Below are 19,361 nucleotides of genomic sequence, written 5' to 3' on the forward strand. Positions count from 1 at the left end.
TTTTGTGTCTATTTTTGCAATGTCGAATTCTTTGATTTCGGTGATAGTTAGGCTAGGTTGGGTGAGGTTTGGTGAGGAAAACGAATTTTGTGTATATTTTTGCAATATCGAATTCTTTGATTTCGGTGATAGTTAGGCAAGGTTGGGTTAGGTTTGTTGAGGAAAGCGAGTTTTGTGTATATTTTTGCAATGTCGAATTCTTTGATTTCGGTGATAGTTAGGCTAGTTTGGGTTAGGTTTGTTGAGGAAAGCGAGTTTTGTGTATATTTTTGCAATGTCGAATTCTTTGATTTCGGTGATAGTTAGGCTAGGTTGGGTTAGGTTTGGTGAGGAAAGCGAGTTTTGTGTATATTTTTGCAATGTCAAATTCTTTGATTTCCGTGATAGTAAGGCTAGGTTGGGTTAGGTTTGGTGAGGTAAGCGAGTTTTTTTTACATTTCTGCAATGTCGAATTCTTTGATTTCGTTAAAAGTTAGGCTAGGTTGGGTTAGGTTTGGTGAGGAAAGCGAGTTTTATGTATATTTTTGCAATGTCAAATTCTTTGATTTCCGTGATAGTTAGGCAAGGTTGGGTTAGGTTTGGTGAGGAAAGCGAGTTTTGTGTATATTTTTGCAATGTCGAATTCCTTGATTTCGGTAAAAGTTAGACTAGGTTGGGTTAGATTTGGTGAGGAAAGCGAGTTTTGTGTATATTTTTGCAATGTCAAATTCTTTGATTTCCGTGATAGTAAGGCTAGGTTGGGTTAGGTTTGGTGAGGTAAGCGAGTTTTGTGTATATTTTTGCAATATCGAATTCTTTGATTTCGTTGATAGTAAGGCTAGGTTGGGTTAGGTTTGGTGAGTTTAGCGCATTTTGTGTAAATCTTACAATCTCAAATTCTTTGATTTTGGTGATGGTAAGGTTAGTGGAAAAGACTTCGATAATGGTTTGATGTAGTTTATTGAAATGTAAAATTTGCACGTGGTGGGCCAGCGGAGCGTACGGAACACAAGCTGTCCGTACGCCGTCTACTCGGTGACTCTCTCGACCGTCGCGTATTTCCGCTTGGGCCGACACTAATGCCAACTCGTCAATAATGCCAATCGACAATCAGTTAATAAGACTGTTTGCCACACGTCATTACAAAAGTCGGAACATAGTCCCACATAGGAAAACTGTTGAACAATACAGTTATTCTACAGAGTTACAGCATTACTGACGAGTCGTTTACAATAAATCATAGCTCTTAAAATAATTAAATAGAGGGTGAATAATGAAACCTTTGCCTCATCCAGTGTGAGGATAAAATCAATTTATTGGTTCAGTAATATTTCAACTTATAGGTATACCTCTGGTGAATGTTGTTTCTATTTACATTAAAATTTTTGAAATCTCCTTTGAAGCTGTGAATAAGCATTACAAGATAAGTTTACTTTAAAGAAGAGAGAGTGGACTGTATATGGTTTAAAACTTAAGCATTCCTCATCTTGATGTTAACTTAGACAATACAATGTTGACACTGTTACAGTTGTCAAGACAGATCAGCTATTACCGATCAACTAAACTTGATTAGTGAGTGTAATGCTCCTAAGTTAACTTGATTTCATCAACAAGTAGCACAAACATTGCTAAATTAAAAGTAAATTGGAAAGTCATTCATTCATTCCTACAAGCAGGAAATGAAGGCGAACTATGATTATAGATGTCTCTACGTTAAACATCGAAATGTTCAGTATTATAATATTTACTTATTCTATGATTCACATAAATACTATAAACAGTAAGAGTTAACTTATGTTTTCATAACAAGAAACATAAGACCTGCGGATGACTCCCGGCAGGTTATAATTAAGTAGACATGAAATAATTTAAGATGCTCCATTAAGTGTGGCTTGGAGACTAACATTAACAAATCATGAATCTAATTTTAACTGTCAAATTTGAACAGTTTATTTTAAACTCGGATATAATCCTTCCGAGTGATGACATGAGACAAGTCTTATATTATAAAGACAAAATGATTAGATTAAATTCGGAGATATATACTGCCGAATGTTAAAATGAAAATAGCTTAAATTATACACACAACACAATTAAAGTGAATTACGGAGTACTACTATTAACATTGAATGATTTAAACTCATGATTACATCTAATAAGTAATATGAGTTGGGGGTAGTGTCTTCGGGTTAAACTAAGCTACCGAAGTTGACGGAATTGAAGCTGCTGTTTCTCCTCCCTCTTGCTGATCTTCCTTCCTGTCAAGTGGTCCTTGTGGTAGAATCGGCAATGGCGCCACTAGATGACTGGACCGACGAAACTCTCCGCTGGCAGTAAAGACGTCGACGACTCGAACTCTGCCATCTGGTCCGGGATACAATTTAGTGACTCGACCCAAGACCCATCGGGTTGGCAGCATGTGTTCCTCCTTTAACAGGACCATTTGACCCACACTCAGATTGTTGCTCGAGTCCTTCTTCCATTTGTGTCGTAACTGCAAAGAATGTAAATATTCCGCCGACCAACGTTTCCAAAATGCTGCTGTGGTCAATTGTATCTGAAGCAGATTGGCATGGACATTAGTGTTATATTTAACCTCCATTGGAAGAGCGAGTAAGGATCTGCCAATTAAGAAATGTCCAGGTGTGAGGGGTAAAAGGTCTAGTGGATCCGAAGACAAGGGACTAAGAGGACGGGAATTCATGCAAGCTTCTATTTGAGTCAATACCGTACAAAATGATTCGAAATTTAAGGTGGTGGCCTTTAACACCTTGTTTAAATGAATCTTCATGGATTTAACCGCTGCTTCCCACAGCCCTCCCATGTGAGGCGCCCTTGGCGGGTTAAACTTCCAACGAATCCCTTCGGAGGCTACATACCGTAGTAGCTTCTCCTCATGAGGACGTTCGTAAATTAATTTTACTAAATTAACGAGTTCACGACTTGCACCGACAAAATTAGTAGCATTGTCGGAATATATCGTATTGGGCCTGCCACGTCTGGCTACGAATCTTCTTAAACAATTTAAGAAATTTGAACTCGTTAAGTCTCCGACAAGTTCCAAGTGAACTGCCTTACTGGAAAAACACACAAAGACACAAACGTAACCCTTAATTATCTTAGAATTCTTATTGCAACCACTCTTCACAGGAAAAGGTCCTGCGAAGTCTATCCCCACATGACTGAAAGGAAAATTCGCAGTGGTACGTTCAAGCGGGAGTAATCCCATTAATCTATTGTGTGACAGTGGTTTATTTCTGAAACAAATGACACATGAACGCACCACTCCTTTGACAGTATTATGTCCGGCCAATGGCCAATAGGTCTGCCGCAATAACGACAGTAAGGCTTGAGTACCCCAGTGAATATATTTCAAGTGCGCATCTCGGACAATCATGTGTGTAAGTTTATGCTTATTTGACAAGATAATGGGTGACGTTGATAGAGTTGTTCCCAGAGGAAGTCTACTTCCAACACAAATTAAATTCTCGTGGAATAGAGGGGACAATTTAGCTAATTTACTGCTACTGGGAATTGGATGTCCCTTGCTCAGCAAACGATATTCCAATGGAAATGATTCCATTTGCGATAACCTTATCAAATTATTTAAAGCATCTTTTAATTCTAAAGCGGACGGTTCGTTATTTTCTTTAACGTTTAATTGTTTATTCCTTAGTGGCCGACGAACATATGATAAAACTCGAAGGAGTCTTGGAAGATGAGAATATTTATCTATCCAATTATTTTCCCTCACAAGGGTAGCGTTAGTGACTACCCTTCTCTCTGGAAGATCTATTGTGATCTCAGGAGGTCTTCGAGGCCATCGTGATTCGTCTAATTTCAACCAACTAGGGCCGTCCCACCATAACGAATTATGATTTAATTCTGATGGTTGAGTCCCTCGAGAAATTAAATCTGCTGGATTGTCTGTAGAGGAGACATGGTACCACTCAATGGGTTGAGATATTGATTGGATTTCGGCCACTCGATTGGCAACGAAGGTGGTCCATTTACATGACTCTCCTCTAATCCAATGCAATGCGACGGTTGAATCCGTCCAATAATATTTTTCATTAATATGAATTGTTAATTGGTCTATTGTTGACTTCATTAACTTTGATAATAACATAGCGGAGCACAGCTCTAAACGCGGAATAGTTACCAAACTGAGCGGAGCGACTCTCGAACGAGAACACACAAGATGACATTTGGAATTTCCCAATTGATCAGTACATTTTACATAAATACAAGCACCATAAGCTTTCTCGGATGCGTCACAAAATCCGTGTGCCTGTATATTAATGACATTATTTAGTATTATCAATCTAGGAATTTTATAAAGTTTCATGACTGTATTGGATAATTGACAATCTTTCCATTTTTTGAAGATTGTCTGAGGAATGAATTCATCCCAACCAATGGTTTGTTGCCAGACAGATTGCATTAATATCTTATAATTAATTAACAATGGAGATAATAGTCCTAATGGGTCGAAGATCTGACTAATTACTGATAAAAAGTTTCTTTTTGTTATATTTTCAGTCTCGACTTCGGTTTGAACCTTAAATACAAAAACGTCTTCCCGCGGTTTCCAAAATAAACCTAAAGTTTTGTGTGATTCGTTAGAGAAGTTAAAATCTGAACAATCGTCAGCTTTAACATCCGTGATTATATCGGAGTTGTTCGATGTCCATTTGCTTAAGGGCATACCGGCTGATAATAATATGGTTTCCAGTTGAACCTTTAATAATTTACCAGCTTCAATAGTATTAGTTCCCGTGAGCAAATCATCAACATAAAAATCACGTTCGATCACTTTACTAGCGATGGGATATTTGTTTCTATTCTCCTCTGCTAACTGATTTAGACATCTAGTAGCTAAAAATGGGGCTGAAGCAGTTCCGAATGTTACTGTATTAAGCTTGTAATGCTTGAATTTACTCTGGGGATCTGTTCGCCAAATGATTCGTTGTACATTTTTATTTTTCTCTGCTATTTGAATCTGTCGGTACATCTGCTTAATATCCGCAGTAATCACGTATTTATGGAGTCGAAAGTTGAGTAGTAAACTTAACAAATCTGATTGGACACTAGGTCCCACCATCAAAATATTATTTAGTGAGATATTAGACGTTGTCTTTGCGGACGCATCAAAAACTACACGATATTTAGTGGTAAGGCTAGACTCCTTAACCACGACGTGATGAGGTAAATAACAATGAACCTCATGTGCCTCCGGAGGTTCACACTCTGACATATGTCCTAAATTTATGTACTCTTCTAAAACTTTATTGTATTCCATTTTTAAATTATTATTGGCTAAAAAACGTCTTTCCAAAGTTTTGTGTCTTTTCTCCGCAATGTGCAATGAACTTCCTAATACTACCGGGGAATTTTTATATGGTAAAGCTACACAAAATCTACCGTTTTTATCTCGTGATGTGTGTGCTTGGAAATGTTCCTCACACCTTTTCTCCTCAAGAGATTGATGTTTTACAATAGGAACCTGTTCTATCATCCAAAAGTTTTGAATGTGATTGTCTAATTGACTTAAGCCTATGTGGCTCTTCCCTGGAGCATTATTTACTTCGGGATATGGACCAACTATTGTCCATCCGAATTCGGTATCCTTTAAGATAGGCATACCTTTTCCTAACTGGATGGTTCCTGCTTTCATAGCATGAACGCAAATCTCGGCGCCGAGCAATAAATCGATTGGCGTCGGTTTATTCCAAAGGGGATCTGATAACTTGATTCCCGCTGGTATTGAAATTAACTGTTGATCCAGTTTCACAGTTGGAATTTCGCCAGTAATTTCTGGTAATACCAAACACAACACTTTGGTTGAGTAATTAGTGGTTGAAGACCTTATGGTCACCTTGGTGATGTGACGAATGCTACTTTCTTGATTAGCGATACCTACAATTTTTTGAGAGATTTTCTCTAATTTGAAGTTATTCTTCTTAGCGAAAGATGTGGTAACATAGTTGACTTGTGAGCCGGAATCTAATAATGTGCGACCCTTAACGACCGTTCCATTGGACGTTATAATGTCTACTTGTACCGTCGGTAAAATTATCTCCCTTTGAGAGAAATGAGTAGAATGAGCATTAATTGACTTCCTTCCCGTATTATTGGAACTAAATGTATCGTCCTGATGCAACAAAGTGTGATGGTTTTGTTTGCACCTTAAGCAATTATAGTTAGACTTGCAATTTGTTATCTTATGCGATGAATTTAAACATTTAAAACACATGTTATTAGATTTAACGAATTCATTTCTTTCCATACTGGATTTTGCTTTGAATTTATCACATTTGCCTATGAAATGATTATTTCGACAGAATGCGCATGCGTTTACCTTACTTGATGGGTTTTTGTTCGCGACATGAGTTCTCATGATTCTTTGACGACTATGAGGGAATTCCTTCACCGTAGTTACAGATGCAGTAGATTGTAATACATTACATCTATTCTGCAAGAATGTCTCTAAACTTTCATATGGTGGCATTTCTCTGCTAACCAGCGATATTTCCCAGTCTCTTACTATATTAAAAGGTAATTTCCTTAGAACTAAACATGTTACCCATGGATCTAAAATTTCTCTCGCGTAACCCAACGATTCAATGTTTTTAATACACACTGTTACCTGATTCAATAGATTTCTCAATTCGATATGTGATTCTCTTGTGATTAATTTTAAGTCACAAAGTGAATTAATCCTAGTTTTGAGATTAAGTCTTGGTAAATTATATTGCTTGTCTAAAATACTCCAAGCTATTTCGTAATTGTCTGAGCTAATATCTAAACCTGATACAGCTGCCAAAGCGGGACCGATTAAGGATTGATGCAAATATTGCAATTTCGTGACATTCGAATATTCCGTTTTGTTTCCTATTATATTCTTAAAAGCTTGTTGAAACGATTGCCATTCAGATGGATCTCCCTGAAATGTGGGAATGGTTAACGTCGGTAACTTATCTCTAGCAAATTTAATTGTTGCTTGCTCTACCTTCAGTTTACAATCTTGAATGGATTGTCTCTCTAATGCTGCTTTAAGATTTTGAATTGTCATTGTGATTATGTAGAACTCTTCGTCTATTTGATCCGCCTGCTCTATATCTGTGATGTTGTCTAAATACTCATAATGGAGTTTTTGGAGATAGTCGTATGCTTTTTCAATAAATTGATACTGTCCTTCATTTATTTCGGAGATTCTGTCTATTTTCTCCTGTAGTCTTTTAAACGCGCCCGAATACCTTAATTCTATTGACGTCATTGTAACTTCTACTTTATTTTCTTTCGCTAATGTTTTTATCGATTGAGTCTGACTTCGAGTCTGATGTATTCTAGAGCTTGACCTGTCTCTAATAGGTTCTACGTCCCTAGTTGGATTTCGACCTTTATGCGACTGGGAAGTCGAAGCTTCTATTTCCTCGTTTTCAGCACTTGACATTTGTTTCAGAAAGTTGCACTATTTCGTCTCATAAATACAGTTATTCTCTACTATAGCTGTCAATTGAACTATTCGTAGAGATAAGGTAATAATATTCAATGATTCACCGTGAATCTTAATATTCTACTTTAACTATTATCACCAGAATCTATCCAACATATTTTGGAAGAAATAACAACCCTAAATTGGTGGGTGCTTGATTTAAACCACTTTGGGGCTACAAGTCTTGTGATTTAATTTAAATCACCACTGTTTCATCACACATTATGAAACAAAGAGATCTACCGATGTATGAATATGCCGGTATGTACTTGATTTAATCCACTTTGGGGCTACAAGTGTAATTCCACATTTATCGTGGAAGGGGGGGGGGGGGAGGGTGTTTCTACACACATTAAGAAACAAAGATCTACCGATATGCATATACCGGTATGTACTTGGTTTAAGCCACTTTGGGGCTACAAGTATAATTCCACATTTATCGTGGAAGGGGGGGGGGGGGGAGGGTGTTTCTACACACATTAAGAAACAAAGATCTACCGATATGCATATACCGGTATGTACTTGGTTTAAGCCACTTTGGGGCTACAAGTATAATTCCACATTTATCGTGGAAGGGGGGGGGGGGAGGGTGTTTCTACACACATTAAGAAACAAAGATCTACCGATATGAATATACCGGTATGTACTTGATTTAATCCACTTTGGGGCTACAAGTATAATTCTCCACGTGCTTTGCTAATTTTACACTACATCTGATTTTACACTTTTAATACGAAATTCGATGCGACCGATGAAACATTCCTTCGTAGCGCGATATTATTTTATACAATCGCGTTAATTAATTGTTATACTTTAAAACATATTTTAAAACTGACCTACCCACATGATTGCCTTTTGAACAGATTGCCTGAGATTGAATACATTCACTTACTTGAATATCCTTTACGATGTTTATGTGATCGTTCCGATAATTTTGGATTACCTCTGTGTCCCATGCGTCTTTGTAGGTTATGTTTTTATTTATATATTTTCTGCGTCAATCACGCGGTCATGTACCTCTGTACATCAATCAATATATTGCTGAAATAGAAGCAAACATGTTATTAGTATTGGAAAGGTATGGATAGTAACAAAGGAACGATACCGATTTCTTAATTGACATCCATTTTTTCTCGACCACGTTTTTTCCTATTGGTTTGTCCGTTTGGTGTTGTGGCCTAGGTTACTGGTGTCCGGTTCGAAGTGACCATCATGGAAAAGACTTCGATAATGGTTTGATGTAGTTTATTGAAATGTAAAATTTGCACGTGGTGGGCCAGCGGAGCGTACGGAACACAAGCTGTCCGTACGCCGTCTACTCGGTGACTCTCTCGACCGTCGCGTATTTCCGCTTGGGCCGACACTAATGCCAACTCGTCAATAATGCCAATCGACAATCAGTTAATAAGACTGTTTGCCACACGTCATTACAAAAGTCGGAACAGTTAGGTTGGGTTAAGTTTAGTGATGTATGCGAATTTTTTTTACATTTCTGCAATGTCGAATTCTTTGATTTCGTTAATAGTTAGGCTAGGTTGGGTTAGGTTTGGTGAGGTAAGCAAGTTATGTGTATATTTTTGCAATGTTGAATTCTTTGATTTCGGTGATAGTAAGGCTAGGTTGGGTTAGGTTTGGTGAGGAAAGCGAGTTTTGTGTATCTTTTTGCAATGTCCAATTCTTTGATTTTGGTAATAGTTAGGCTAGGTTGGGTTAGGTTTGGTGAGGTAAGCGAGTTTTGTGTATATTTTTGCAATGTCGAATTGTTTGATTTCGGTGATAATTAGGCTAGGTTGGGTTAGGTTTGGTGAGGTAAGCGAGTTTTGTGTCTATTTTTGCAATGTCGGATTCTTTGAATTCGGTGATAGTTAGGCTAGGTTGGGTGAGGTTTGGTGAGGAAAAAGAATTTTGTGTTTTTTTTTGCAATGTCGAATTCTTTGATTTCGGTGATAGTTAGGCTAGGTTGGGTTAGGTTTGTTGAGGAAAGCGAGTTTTGTGTATATTTTTGCAATGTCGAATTCTTTGATTTTGGTGATAGTTAGGCTAGGTTGGGTTAGGTTTGGTGAGGAAAACGAGTTTTGTGTATATTTTTGCAATGTCGAATTATTTGATTTCGGTGATAGTTAGGCTAGGTTGGGTTAGGTTTGGTGAGGAAAGCAAGTTTTGTGTTTTATATTTTTGCAATGTCGAATTCTTTGATTTCGTTAAAAGTTAAGCTAGGTTGGGTTAGGTTTGGTGAGGAAAGCGAGTTATGTGTATATTTTTGCAATGTCAAATTCTTTGATTTCCGTGATAGTTAGGCTAGGTTGGGTGAGGTATGGTGAGGAAAACGAATTTTGTGTATATTTTTGCAATGTCGAATTCTTTGATTTCGGTGATAGTTAGGCTAGGTTGGGTTAGGTTTGTTGAGGAAAGCGAGTTTTGTGTATATTTTTGCAATGTCGAATTCTTTGATTTCGGTGATAGTTAGGTTAGGTTGGGTTAGAATTGGTGAGGTAAGCGAGTTTTGTGTATATTTTTGCAATGTCGAATTGTTTGATTTTGGTGATAATTAGGCTAGGTTGGGTGAGGTTTGGTGAGGAAAACGAATTTTGTGTATATTTTTGCAATGTCGAATTCTTTGATTTCGGTGATAGTTAGGCTAGGTTGGGTTAGGTTTGGTGAGGAAAACGAATTTTGTGTATATTTTTGCAATGTCGAATTCTTTGATTTCGGTGATAGTTAGGTTAGGTTGGGTTAGAATTGGTGAGGTAAGCGAGTTTTGTGTATATTTTTGCAATGTCGAATTGTTTGATTTCGGTGATAATTAGGCTAGGTTGGGTTAGGTTTGGTGAGGAAAGCGAGTTTTGTGTATATTTTTGAAATGTCGAATTCTTTGATTTCGGTGATAGTTAGGCTAGGTTGGGTTAGGTTTGTTGAGGAAAGCAAGTGTTGTGTATATTTTTGCAATGTCGAATTCTTTGATTTCGGTGATAGTTAGGTTAGGTTGGGTTAGAATTGGTGAGGTAAGCGAGTTTTGTGTCTATTTTTGCAATGTCGAATTCTTTGATTTCGGTGATAGTTAGGCTAGGTTGGGTGAGGTTTGGTGAGGAAAACGAATTTTGTGTATATTTTTGCAATATCGAATTCTTTGATTTCGGTGATAGTTAGGCAAGGTTGGGTTAGGTTTGTTGAGGAAAGCGAGTTTTGTGTATATTTTTGCAATGTCGAATTCTTTGATTTCGGTGATAATTAGGCTAGTTTGGGTTAGGTTTGTTGAGGAAAGCGAGTTTTGTGTATATTTTTGCAATGTCGAATTCTTTGATTTCGGTGATAGTTAGGCTAGGTTGGGTTAGGTTTGTTGAGGAAAGCGAGTTTTGTGTATATTTTTGCAATGTCGAATTCTTTGATTTTGGTGATAGTTAGGCTAGGTTGGGTTAAGTTTGGTGAGGAAAACGAGTTTTGTGTATATTTTTGCAATGTCGAATTCTATGATTTCGGTGATAGTTAGGCTAGGTTGGGTTAGGTTTCGTGAGGTAAACGAGATTTGTGTATATTTTTGCAATGTCGAATTATTTGATTTCGGTGATAGTTAGGCTAGGTTGGGTTAGGTTTGGTGAGGAAAGCAAGTTTTGTGTTTTATATTTTTGCAATGTCGAATTCTTTGAGTTCTTTAAAAGTTAGGCTAGGTTGGGTTAGGTTTGGTGAGGAAAGCGAGTTTTGTGTATATTTTTGCAATGTCAAATTCTTTGATTTCCGTGATAGTTAGGCTAGGTTGGGTGAGGTTTGGTGAGGAAAACGAATTTTGTGTATATTTTTGCAATGTCGAATTCTTTGATTTCCGTGATAGTGAGGCTAGGTTGGGTTAGGTTTGTTGAGGAAAGCGAGTTTTGTGTATATTTTTGCAATGTCGAATTCTTTGATTTCGGTGATAGTTAGGTTAGGTTGGGTTAGAATTGGTAAGGAAAGCGAGTTTTGTGTATATTTTTGCAATGTCGAATTCTTTGATTTTGGTGATAGTTAGGCTAGGTTGGGTTAGGTTTGGTGAGGAAAGCGAGTTTTGTGTATATTTTTGCAATGTCAAATTCTTTGATTTCCGTGATAGTAAGGCTAGGTTGGGTTAGGTTTGGTGAGGTAAGCGAGTTTTTTTTACATTTCTGCAATGTCGAATTCTTTGATTTCGTTAAAAGTTAGGCTAGGTTGGGTTAGGTTTGGTGAGGAAAACGAATTTTGTGTATATTTTTGCAATGTCGAATTCTTTGATTTCCGTGATAGTGAGGCTAGGTTGGGTTAGGTTTGTTGAGGAAAGCGAGTTTTGTGTATATTTTTGCAATGTCGAATTCTTTGATTTCGGTGATAGTTGGGCTAGGTTGGGTTAGGTTTGTTGAGGAAAGCGAGTTTTGTGTATATTTTTGCAATGTCGAATTCTTTGATTTTGGTGATAGTTAGGCTAGGTTGGGTTAGGTTTGGTGAGGAAAGCGAGTTTTATGTATATTTTTGCAATGTCAAATTCTTTGATTTCCGTGATTGTTAGGCTAGGTTTGGTTAGGTTTGGTGAGGAAAGCGAGTTTTGTGTATATTTTTGCAATGTCGAATTCCTTGATTTCGGTAAAAGTTAGACTAGGTTGGGTTAGATTTGGTGAGGAATGCGAGTTTTGTGTATATTTCTGCAATGTCGAATTCTTTGATTTCGGTAATAGTTAGGCTAGGTTGGGTTAGGTTTGGTGAGGTAAGCAAGTTATGTGTATATTTTTGCAATGTTGAATTCTTTGATTTCGGTGATAGTAAGGCTAGGTTGGGTTAGGTTTGGTGAGGAAAGCGAGTTTTGTGTATATTTTTGCAATGTCCAATTCTTTGATTTTGGTAATAGTTAGGCTAGGTTGGGTTAGGTTTGGTGAGGTAAGCGAGTTTTGTGTATATTTTTGCAATGTCGAATTGTTTGATTTCGGTGATAATTAGGCTAGGTTGGGTTAGGTTTGGTGAGGTAAGCGAGTTTTGTGTCTATTTTTGCAATGTCGGATTCTTTGATTTCGGTGATAGTTAGGCTAGGTTGGGTGAGGTTTCGTGAGGAAAAAGAATTTTGTGTTTTTTTTTGCAATGTCGAATTCTTTGATTTCGGTGATAGTTAGGCTAGGTTGGGTTAGGTTTGTTGAGGAAAGCGAGTTTTGTGTATATTTTTGCAATGTCGAATTCTTTGATTTTGGTGATAGTTAGGCTAGGTTGGGTTAGGTTTGGTGAGGAAAACGAGTTTTGTGTATATTTTTGCAATGTCGAATTCTTTGATTTCGGTGATAGTTGGGCTAGGTTGGGTTAGGTTTGTTGAGGAAAGCGAGTTTTGTGTATATTTTTGCAATGTCGAATTCTTTGATTTTGGTGATAGTTAGGCTAGGTTGGGTTAGGTTTGGTGAGGAAAGCGAGTTTTATGTATATTTTTGCAATGTCAAATTCTTTGATTTCCGTGATAGTTAGGCTAGGTTTGGTTAGGTTTGGTGAGGAAAGCGAGTTTTGTGTATATTTTTGCAATGTCGAATTCCTTGATTTCGGTAAAAGTTAGACTAGGTTGGGTTAGATTTGGTAAGGAATGCGAGTTTTGTGTATATTTCTGCAATGTCGAATTCTTTGATTTCGGTTATAGTTAGGCTAGGTTGGGTTAGGTTTGGTGAGGTAAGCAAGTTACGTGTATATTTTTGCAATGTTGAATTCTTTGATTTCGGTGATAGTAAGGCTAGGTTGGGTTAGGTTTGGTGAGGAAAGCGAGTTTTGTGTATATTTTTGCAATGTCCAATTCTTTGATTTTGGTAATAGTTAGGCTAGGTTGGGTTAGGTTTGGTGAGGTAAGCGAGTTTTGTGTATATTTTTGCAATGTCGAATTGTTTGATTTCGGTGATAATTAGGCTAGGTTGGGTTAGGTTTGGTGAGGTAAGCGAGTTTTGTGTCTATTTTTGCAATGTCGGATTCTTTGATTTCGGTGATAGTTAGGCTAGGTTGGGTGAGGTTTCGTGAGGAAAAAGAATTTTGTGTTTTTTTTTGCAATGTCGAATTCTTTGATTTCGGTGATAGTTAGGCTAGGTTGGGTTAGGTTTGTTGAGGAAAGCGAGTTTTGTGTATATTTTTGCAATGTCGAATTATTTGATTTCGGTGATAGTTAGGCTAGGTTGGGTTAGGTTTGGTGAGGAAAGCAAGTTTTGTGTTTTATATTTTTGCAATGTCGAATTCTTTGATTTCGTTAAAAGTTAGGCTAGGTTGGGTTAGGTTTGGTGAGGAAAGCGAGTTATGTGTATATTTTTGCAATGTCAAATTCTTTGATTTCCGTGATAGTTAGGCTAGGTTGGGTGAGGTTTGGTGAGGAAAACGAATTTTGTGTATATTTTTGCAATGTCGAATTCTTTGATTTCGGTGATAGTTAGGCTAGGTTGGGTTAGGTTTGGTGAGGAAAACGAATTTTGTGTATATTTTTGCAATGTCGAATTCTTTGATTTCGGTGATAGTTAGGTTAGGTTGGGTTAGAATTGGTGAGGTAAGCGAGTTTTGTGTATATTTTTGCAATGTCGAATTGTTTGATTTCGGTGATAATTAGGCTAGGTTGGGTTAGGTTTGGTGAGGAAAGCGAGTTTTGTGTATATTTTTGAAATGTCGAATTCTTTGATTTCGGTGATAGTTAGGCTAGGTTGGGTTAGGTTTGTTGAGGAAAGCAAGTGTTGTGTATATTTTTGCAATGTCGAATTCTTTGATTTCGGTGATAGTTAGGTTAGGTTGGGTTAGAATTGGTGAGGTAAGCGAGTTTTGTGTCTATTTTTGCAATGTCGAATTCTTTGATTTCGGTGATAGTTAGGCTAGGTTGGGTGAGGTTTGGTGAGGAAAACGAATTTTGTGTATATTTTTGCAATATCGAATTCTTTGATTTCGGTGATAGTTAGGCAAGGTTGGGTTAGGTTTGTTGAGGAAAGCGAGTTTTGTGTATATTTTTGCAATGTCGAATTCTTTGATTTCGGTGATAGTTAGGCTAGTTTGGGTTAGGTTTGTTGAGGAAAGCGAGTTTTGTGTATATTTTTGCAATGTCGAATTCTTTGATTTCGGTGATAGTTAGGCTAGGTTGGGTTAGGTTTGTTGAGGAAAGCGAGTTTTGTGTTTATTTTTGCAATGTCGAATTCTTTGATTTTGGTGATAGTTAGGCTAGGTTGGGTTAAGTTTGGTGAGGAAAACGAGTTTTGTGTATATTTTTGCAATGTCGAATTCTATGATTTCGGTGATAGTTAGGCTAGGTTGGGTTAGGTTTCGTGAGGTAAACGAGATTTGTGTATATTTTTGCAATGTCGAATTATTTGATTTCGGTGAAAGTTAGGCTAGGTTGGGTTAGGTTTGGTGAGGAAAGCAAGTTTTGTGTTTTATATTTTTGCAATGTCGAATTCTTTGATTTCTTTAAAAGTTAGGCTAGGTTGGGTTAGGTTTGGTGAGGAAAGCGAGTTTTGTGTATATTTTTGCAATGTCAAATTCTTTGATTTCCGTGATAGTTAGGCTAGGTTGGGTGAGGTTTGGTGAGGAAAACAAATTTTGTGTATATTTTTGCAATGTCGAATTCTTTGATTTCGGTGATAGTTAGGCTAGGTTGGGTTAGGTTTGTTGAGGAAAGCGAGTTTTGTGTATATTTTTGCAATGTCGAATTCTTTGATTTCGGTGATAGTTAGGTTAGGTTGGGTTAGAATTGGTGAGGTAAGCGAGTTTTGTGTATATTTTTGCAATGTCGAATTGTTTGATTTCGGTGATAATTAGGCTAGGTTGGGTTAGGTTTGGTGAGGTAAGCGAGTTTTGTGTCTATTTTTGCAATGTCGGATTCTTTGATTTCGGTGATAGTTAGGCTAGGTTGGGTGAGGTTTGGTGAGGAAAAAGAATTTTGTGTTTTTTTTTGCAATGTCGAATTCTTTGATTTCGGTGATAGTTAGGCTAGGTTGGGTTAGGTTTGTTGAGGAAAGCGAGTTTTGTGTATATTTTTGCAATGTCGAATTCTTTGATTTTGGTGATAGTTAGGCTAGGTTGGGTTAGGTTTGGTGAGGAAAACGAGTTTTGTGTATATTTTTGCAATGTCGAATTATTTGATTTCGGTGATAGTTAGGCTAGGTTGGGTTAGGTTTGGTGAGGAAAGCAAGTTTTGTGTTTTATATTTTTGCAATGTCGAATTCTTTGATTTCGTTAAAAGTTAAGCTAGGTTGGGTGAGGTTTGGTGAGGAAAGCGAGTTATGTGTATATTTTTGCAATGTCAAATTCTTTGATTTCCGTGATAGTTAGGCTAGGTTGGGTGAGGTATGGTGAGGAAAACGAATTTTGTGTATATTTTTGCAATGTCGAATTCTTTGATTTCGGTGATAGTTAGGCTAGGTTGGGTTAGGTTTGTTGAGGAAAGCGAGTTTTGTGTATATTTTTGCAATGTCGAATTCTTTGATTTCGGTGATAGTTAGGTTAGGTTGGGTTAGAATTGGTGAGGTAAGCGAGTTTTGTGTATATTTTTGCAATGTCGAATTGTTTGATTTTGGTGATAATTAGGCTAGGTTGGGTGAGGTTTGGTGAGGAAAACGAATTTTGTGTATATTTTTGCAATGTCGAATTCTTTGATTTCGGTGATAGTTAGGCTAGGTTGGGTTAGGTTTGGTGAGGAAAACGAATTTTGTGTATATTTTTGCAATGTCGAATTCTTTGATTTCGGTGATAGTTAGGTTAGGTTGGGTTAGAATTGGTGAGGTAAGCGAGTTTTGTGTATATTTTTGCAATTTCGAATTGTTTGATTTCGGTGATAATTAGGCTAGGTTGGGTTAGGTTTGGTGAGGAAAGCGAGTTTTGTGTATATTTTTGAAATGTCGAATTCTTTGATTTCGGTGATAGTTAGGCTAGGTTGGGTTAGGTTTGTTGAGGAAAGCAAGTGTTGTGTATATTTTTGCAATGTCGAATTCTTTGATTTCGGTGATAGTTAGGTTAGGTTGGGTTAGAATTGGTGAGGTAAGCGAGTTTTGTGTCTATTTTTGCAATGTCGAATTCTTTGATTTCGGTGATAGTTAGGCTAGGTTGGGTGAGGTTTGGTGAGGAAAACGAATTTTGTGTATATTTTTGCAATATCGAATTCTTTGATTTCGGTGATAGTTAGGCAAGGTTGGGTTAGGTTTGTTGAGGAAAGCGAGTTTTGTGTATATTTTTGCAATGTCGAATTCTTTGATTTCGGTGATAGTTAGGCTAGTTTGGGTTAGGTTTGTTGAGGAAAGCGAGTTTTGTGTATATTTTTGCAATGTCGAATTCTTTGATTTCGGTGATAGTAAGGCTAGGTTGGGTTAGGTTTGTTGAGGAAAGCGAGTTTTGTGTATATTTTTGCAATGTCGAATTCTTTGATTTTGGTGATAGTTAGGCTAGGTTGGGTTAAGTTTGGTGAGGAAAACGAGTTTTGTGTATATTTTTGCAATGTCGAATTCTATGATTTCGGTGATAGTTAGGCTAGGTTGGGTTAGGTTTCGTGAGGTAAACGAGATTTGTGTATATTTTTGCAATGTCGAATTATTTGATTTCGGTGAAAGTTAGGCTAGGTTGGGTTAGGTTTGGTGAGGAAAGCAAGTTTTGTGTTTTATATTTTTGCAATGTCGAATTCTTTGATTTCTTTAAAAGTTAGGCTAGGTTGGGTTAGGTTTGGTGAGGAAAGCGAGTTTTGTGTATATTTTTGCAATGTCAAATTCTTTGATTTCCGTGATAGGTAGGCTAGGTTGGGTGAGGTTTGGTGAGGAAAACGAATTTTGTGTATATTTTGGCAATGTCGAATTCTTTGATTTCCGTGATAGTGAGGCTAGGTTGGGTTAGGTTTGTTGAGGAAAGCGAGTTTTGTGTATATTTTTGCAATGTCGAATTCTTTGATTTCGGTGATAGTTAGGTTAGGTTGGGTTAGAATTGGTAAGGAAAGCGAGTTTTGTGTATATTTTTGCAATGTCGAATTCTTTGATTTTGGTGATAGTTAGGCTAGGTTGGGTTAGGTTTGGTGAGGAAAGCGAGTTTTGTGTATATTTTTGCAATGTCAAATTCTTTGATTTCCGTGATAGTAAGGCTAGGTTGGGTTAGGTTTGGTGAGGTAAGCGAGTTTTTTTTACATTTCTGCAATGTCGAATTCTTTGATTTCGTTAAAAGTTAGGCTAGGTTGGGTTAGGTTTGGTGAGGAAAACGAATTTTGTGTATATTTTTGCAATGTCGAATTCTTTGATTTCCGTGATAGTGAGGCTAGGTTGGGTTAGGTTTGTTGAGGAAAGCGAGTTTTGTGTATATTTTTGCAATGTCGAATTCTTTGATTTTGGTGATAGTTAGGCTAGGTTGGGTTAGGTTTGGTGAGGAAAGCGAGTTTTATGTATATTTTTGCAATGTCAAATTCTTTGATTTCCGTGATTGTTAGGCTAGGTTTGGTTAGGTTTGGTGAGGAAAGCGAGTTTTGTGTATATTTTTGCAATGTCGAATTCCTTGATTTCGGTAAAAGTTAGACTAGGTTGGGTTAGATTTGGTGAGGAATGCGAGTTTTGTGTATATTTCTGCAATGTCGAATTCTTTGATTTCGGTAATAGTTAGGCTAGGTTGGGTTAGGTTTGGTGAGGTAAGCAAGTTATGTGTATATTTTTGCAATGTTGAATTCTTTGATTTCGGTGATAGTAAAGCTAGGTTGGGTTAGGTTTGGTGAGGAAAGCGAGTTTTGTGTATATTTTTGCAATGTCCAATTCTTTGATTTTGGTAATAGTTAGGCTAGGTTGGGTTAGGTTTGGTGAGGTAAGCGAGTTTTGTGTATATTTTTGCAATGTCGAATTGTTTGATTTCGGTGATAATTAGGCTAGGTTGGGTTAGGTTTGGTGAGGTAAGCGAGTTTTGTGTCTATTTTTGCAATGTCGGATTCTTTGATTTCGGTGATAGTTAGGCTAGGTTGGGTGAGGTTTCGTGAGGAAAAAGAATTTTGTGTTTTTTTTTGCAATGTCGAATTCTTTGATTTCGGTGATAGTTAGGCTAGGTTGGGTTAGGTTTGTTGAGGAAAGCGAGTTTTGTGTATATTTTTGCAATGTCGAATTCTTTGATTTCGGTGATAGTTAGGCTAGGTTGGGTTAGGTTTGGTGAGGAAAGCGAGTTTTATGTATATTTTTGCAATGTCAAATTCTTTGATTTCCGTGATAGTTAGGCTAGGTTTGGTTAGGTTTGGTGAGGAAAACGAGTTTTGTGTATATTTTTGCAATGTCGAATTCTTTGATTTCGGTGATAGTTAGGCTAGGTTGGGTTAGGTTTCGTGAGGTAAACGAGATTTGTGTATATTTTTGCAATGTCGAATTATTTGATTTCGGTGATAGTTAGGCTAGGTTGGGTTAGGTTTGGTGAGGAAAGCAAGTTTTGTGTTTTATATTTTTGCAATGTCGAATTCTTTGATTTCGTTAAAAGTTAGACTAGGTTGGGTTAGGTTTGGTGAGGAAAGCGAGTTATGTGTATATTTTTGCAATGTCAAATTCTTTGATTTCCGTGATAGTTAGGCTAGGTTGGGTGAGGTTTGGTGAGGAAAACGAATTTTGTGTATATTTTTGCAATGTCGAATTCTTTGATTTCGGTGATAGTTAGGCTAGGTTGGGTTAGGTTTGTTGAGGAAAGCGAGTTTTGTGTATATTTTTGCAATGTCGAATTCTTTGATTTCGGTGATAGTTAGGTTAGGTTGGGTTAGAATTGGTGAGGTAAGCGAGTTTTGTGTATATTTTTGCAATGTCGAATTGTTTGATTTCGGTGATAATTAGGCTAGGTTGGGTGAGGTTTGGTGAGGAAAACGAATTTTGTGTATATTTTTGCAATGTCGAATTCTTTGATTTCGGTGATAGTTAGGCTAGGTTGGGTTAGGTTTGGTGAGGAAAGCAAGTTTTGTGTTTTATAT

The 19,361-nt window shown here is 37.2% G+C and overlaps 1 protein-coding gene and 1 long non-coding RNA gene across 6 annotated transcripts in view; both read right to left on the bottom strand.

The window, feature by feature from the left end:
* Positions 1–926: 926 nt before the first annotated feature.
* On the bottom strand, positions 927–8,810 carry LOC143921908 (uncharacterized). 5 transcript variants are annotated; one of them, XM_077445231.1, is made up of 3 exons: positions 8,421–8,810; positions 2,576–2,600; positions 927–2,473 (listed from the first exon to the last, which is right to left on the bottom strand). In XM_077445231.1, exons 2-3 carry the CDS (start codon positions 2,579–2,581, stop codon positions 2,174–2,176), a joined length of 306 nt encoding a protein of 101 aa, XP_077301357.1. In that variant the 5' UTR covers positions 2,582–2,600; positions 8,421–8,810; the 3' UTR covers positions 927–2,173. The 5 variants fall into 5 exon arrangements, with proteins under 5 accessions (XP_077301357.1, XP_077301356.1, XP_077301354.1 ...); XM_077445230.1 differs by having other exon boundaries at positions 8,370–8,810; XM_077445228.1 differs by having other exon boundaries at positions 2,576–3,056; positions 8,370–8,808.
* Positions 8,478–19,361, bottom strand: part of LOC143921910 (uncharacterized) — a 57,430-nt gene continuing 46,546 nt past the window's right edge. The window contains exon 2 of the long non-coding RNA XR_013261522.1: positions 8,478–8,840. This is a non-coding gene — a long non-coding RNA (uncharacterized LOC143921910). The remainder of the gene's footprint in view (positions 8,841–19,361) is intronic.

This window comes from Arctopsyche grandis, unplaced genomic scaffold (assembly GCF_051622035.1).
Source record: "Arctopsyche grandis isolate Sample6627 unplaced genomic scaffold, ASM5162203v2 HiC_scaffold_42, whole genome shotgun sequence".
Classification (NCBI taxonomy): domain Eukaryota; kingdom Metazoa; phylum Arthropoda; class Insecta; order Trichoptera; family Hydropsychidae; genus Arctopsyche; species Arctopsyche grandis.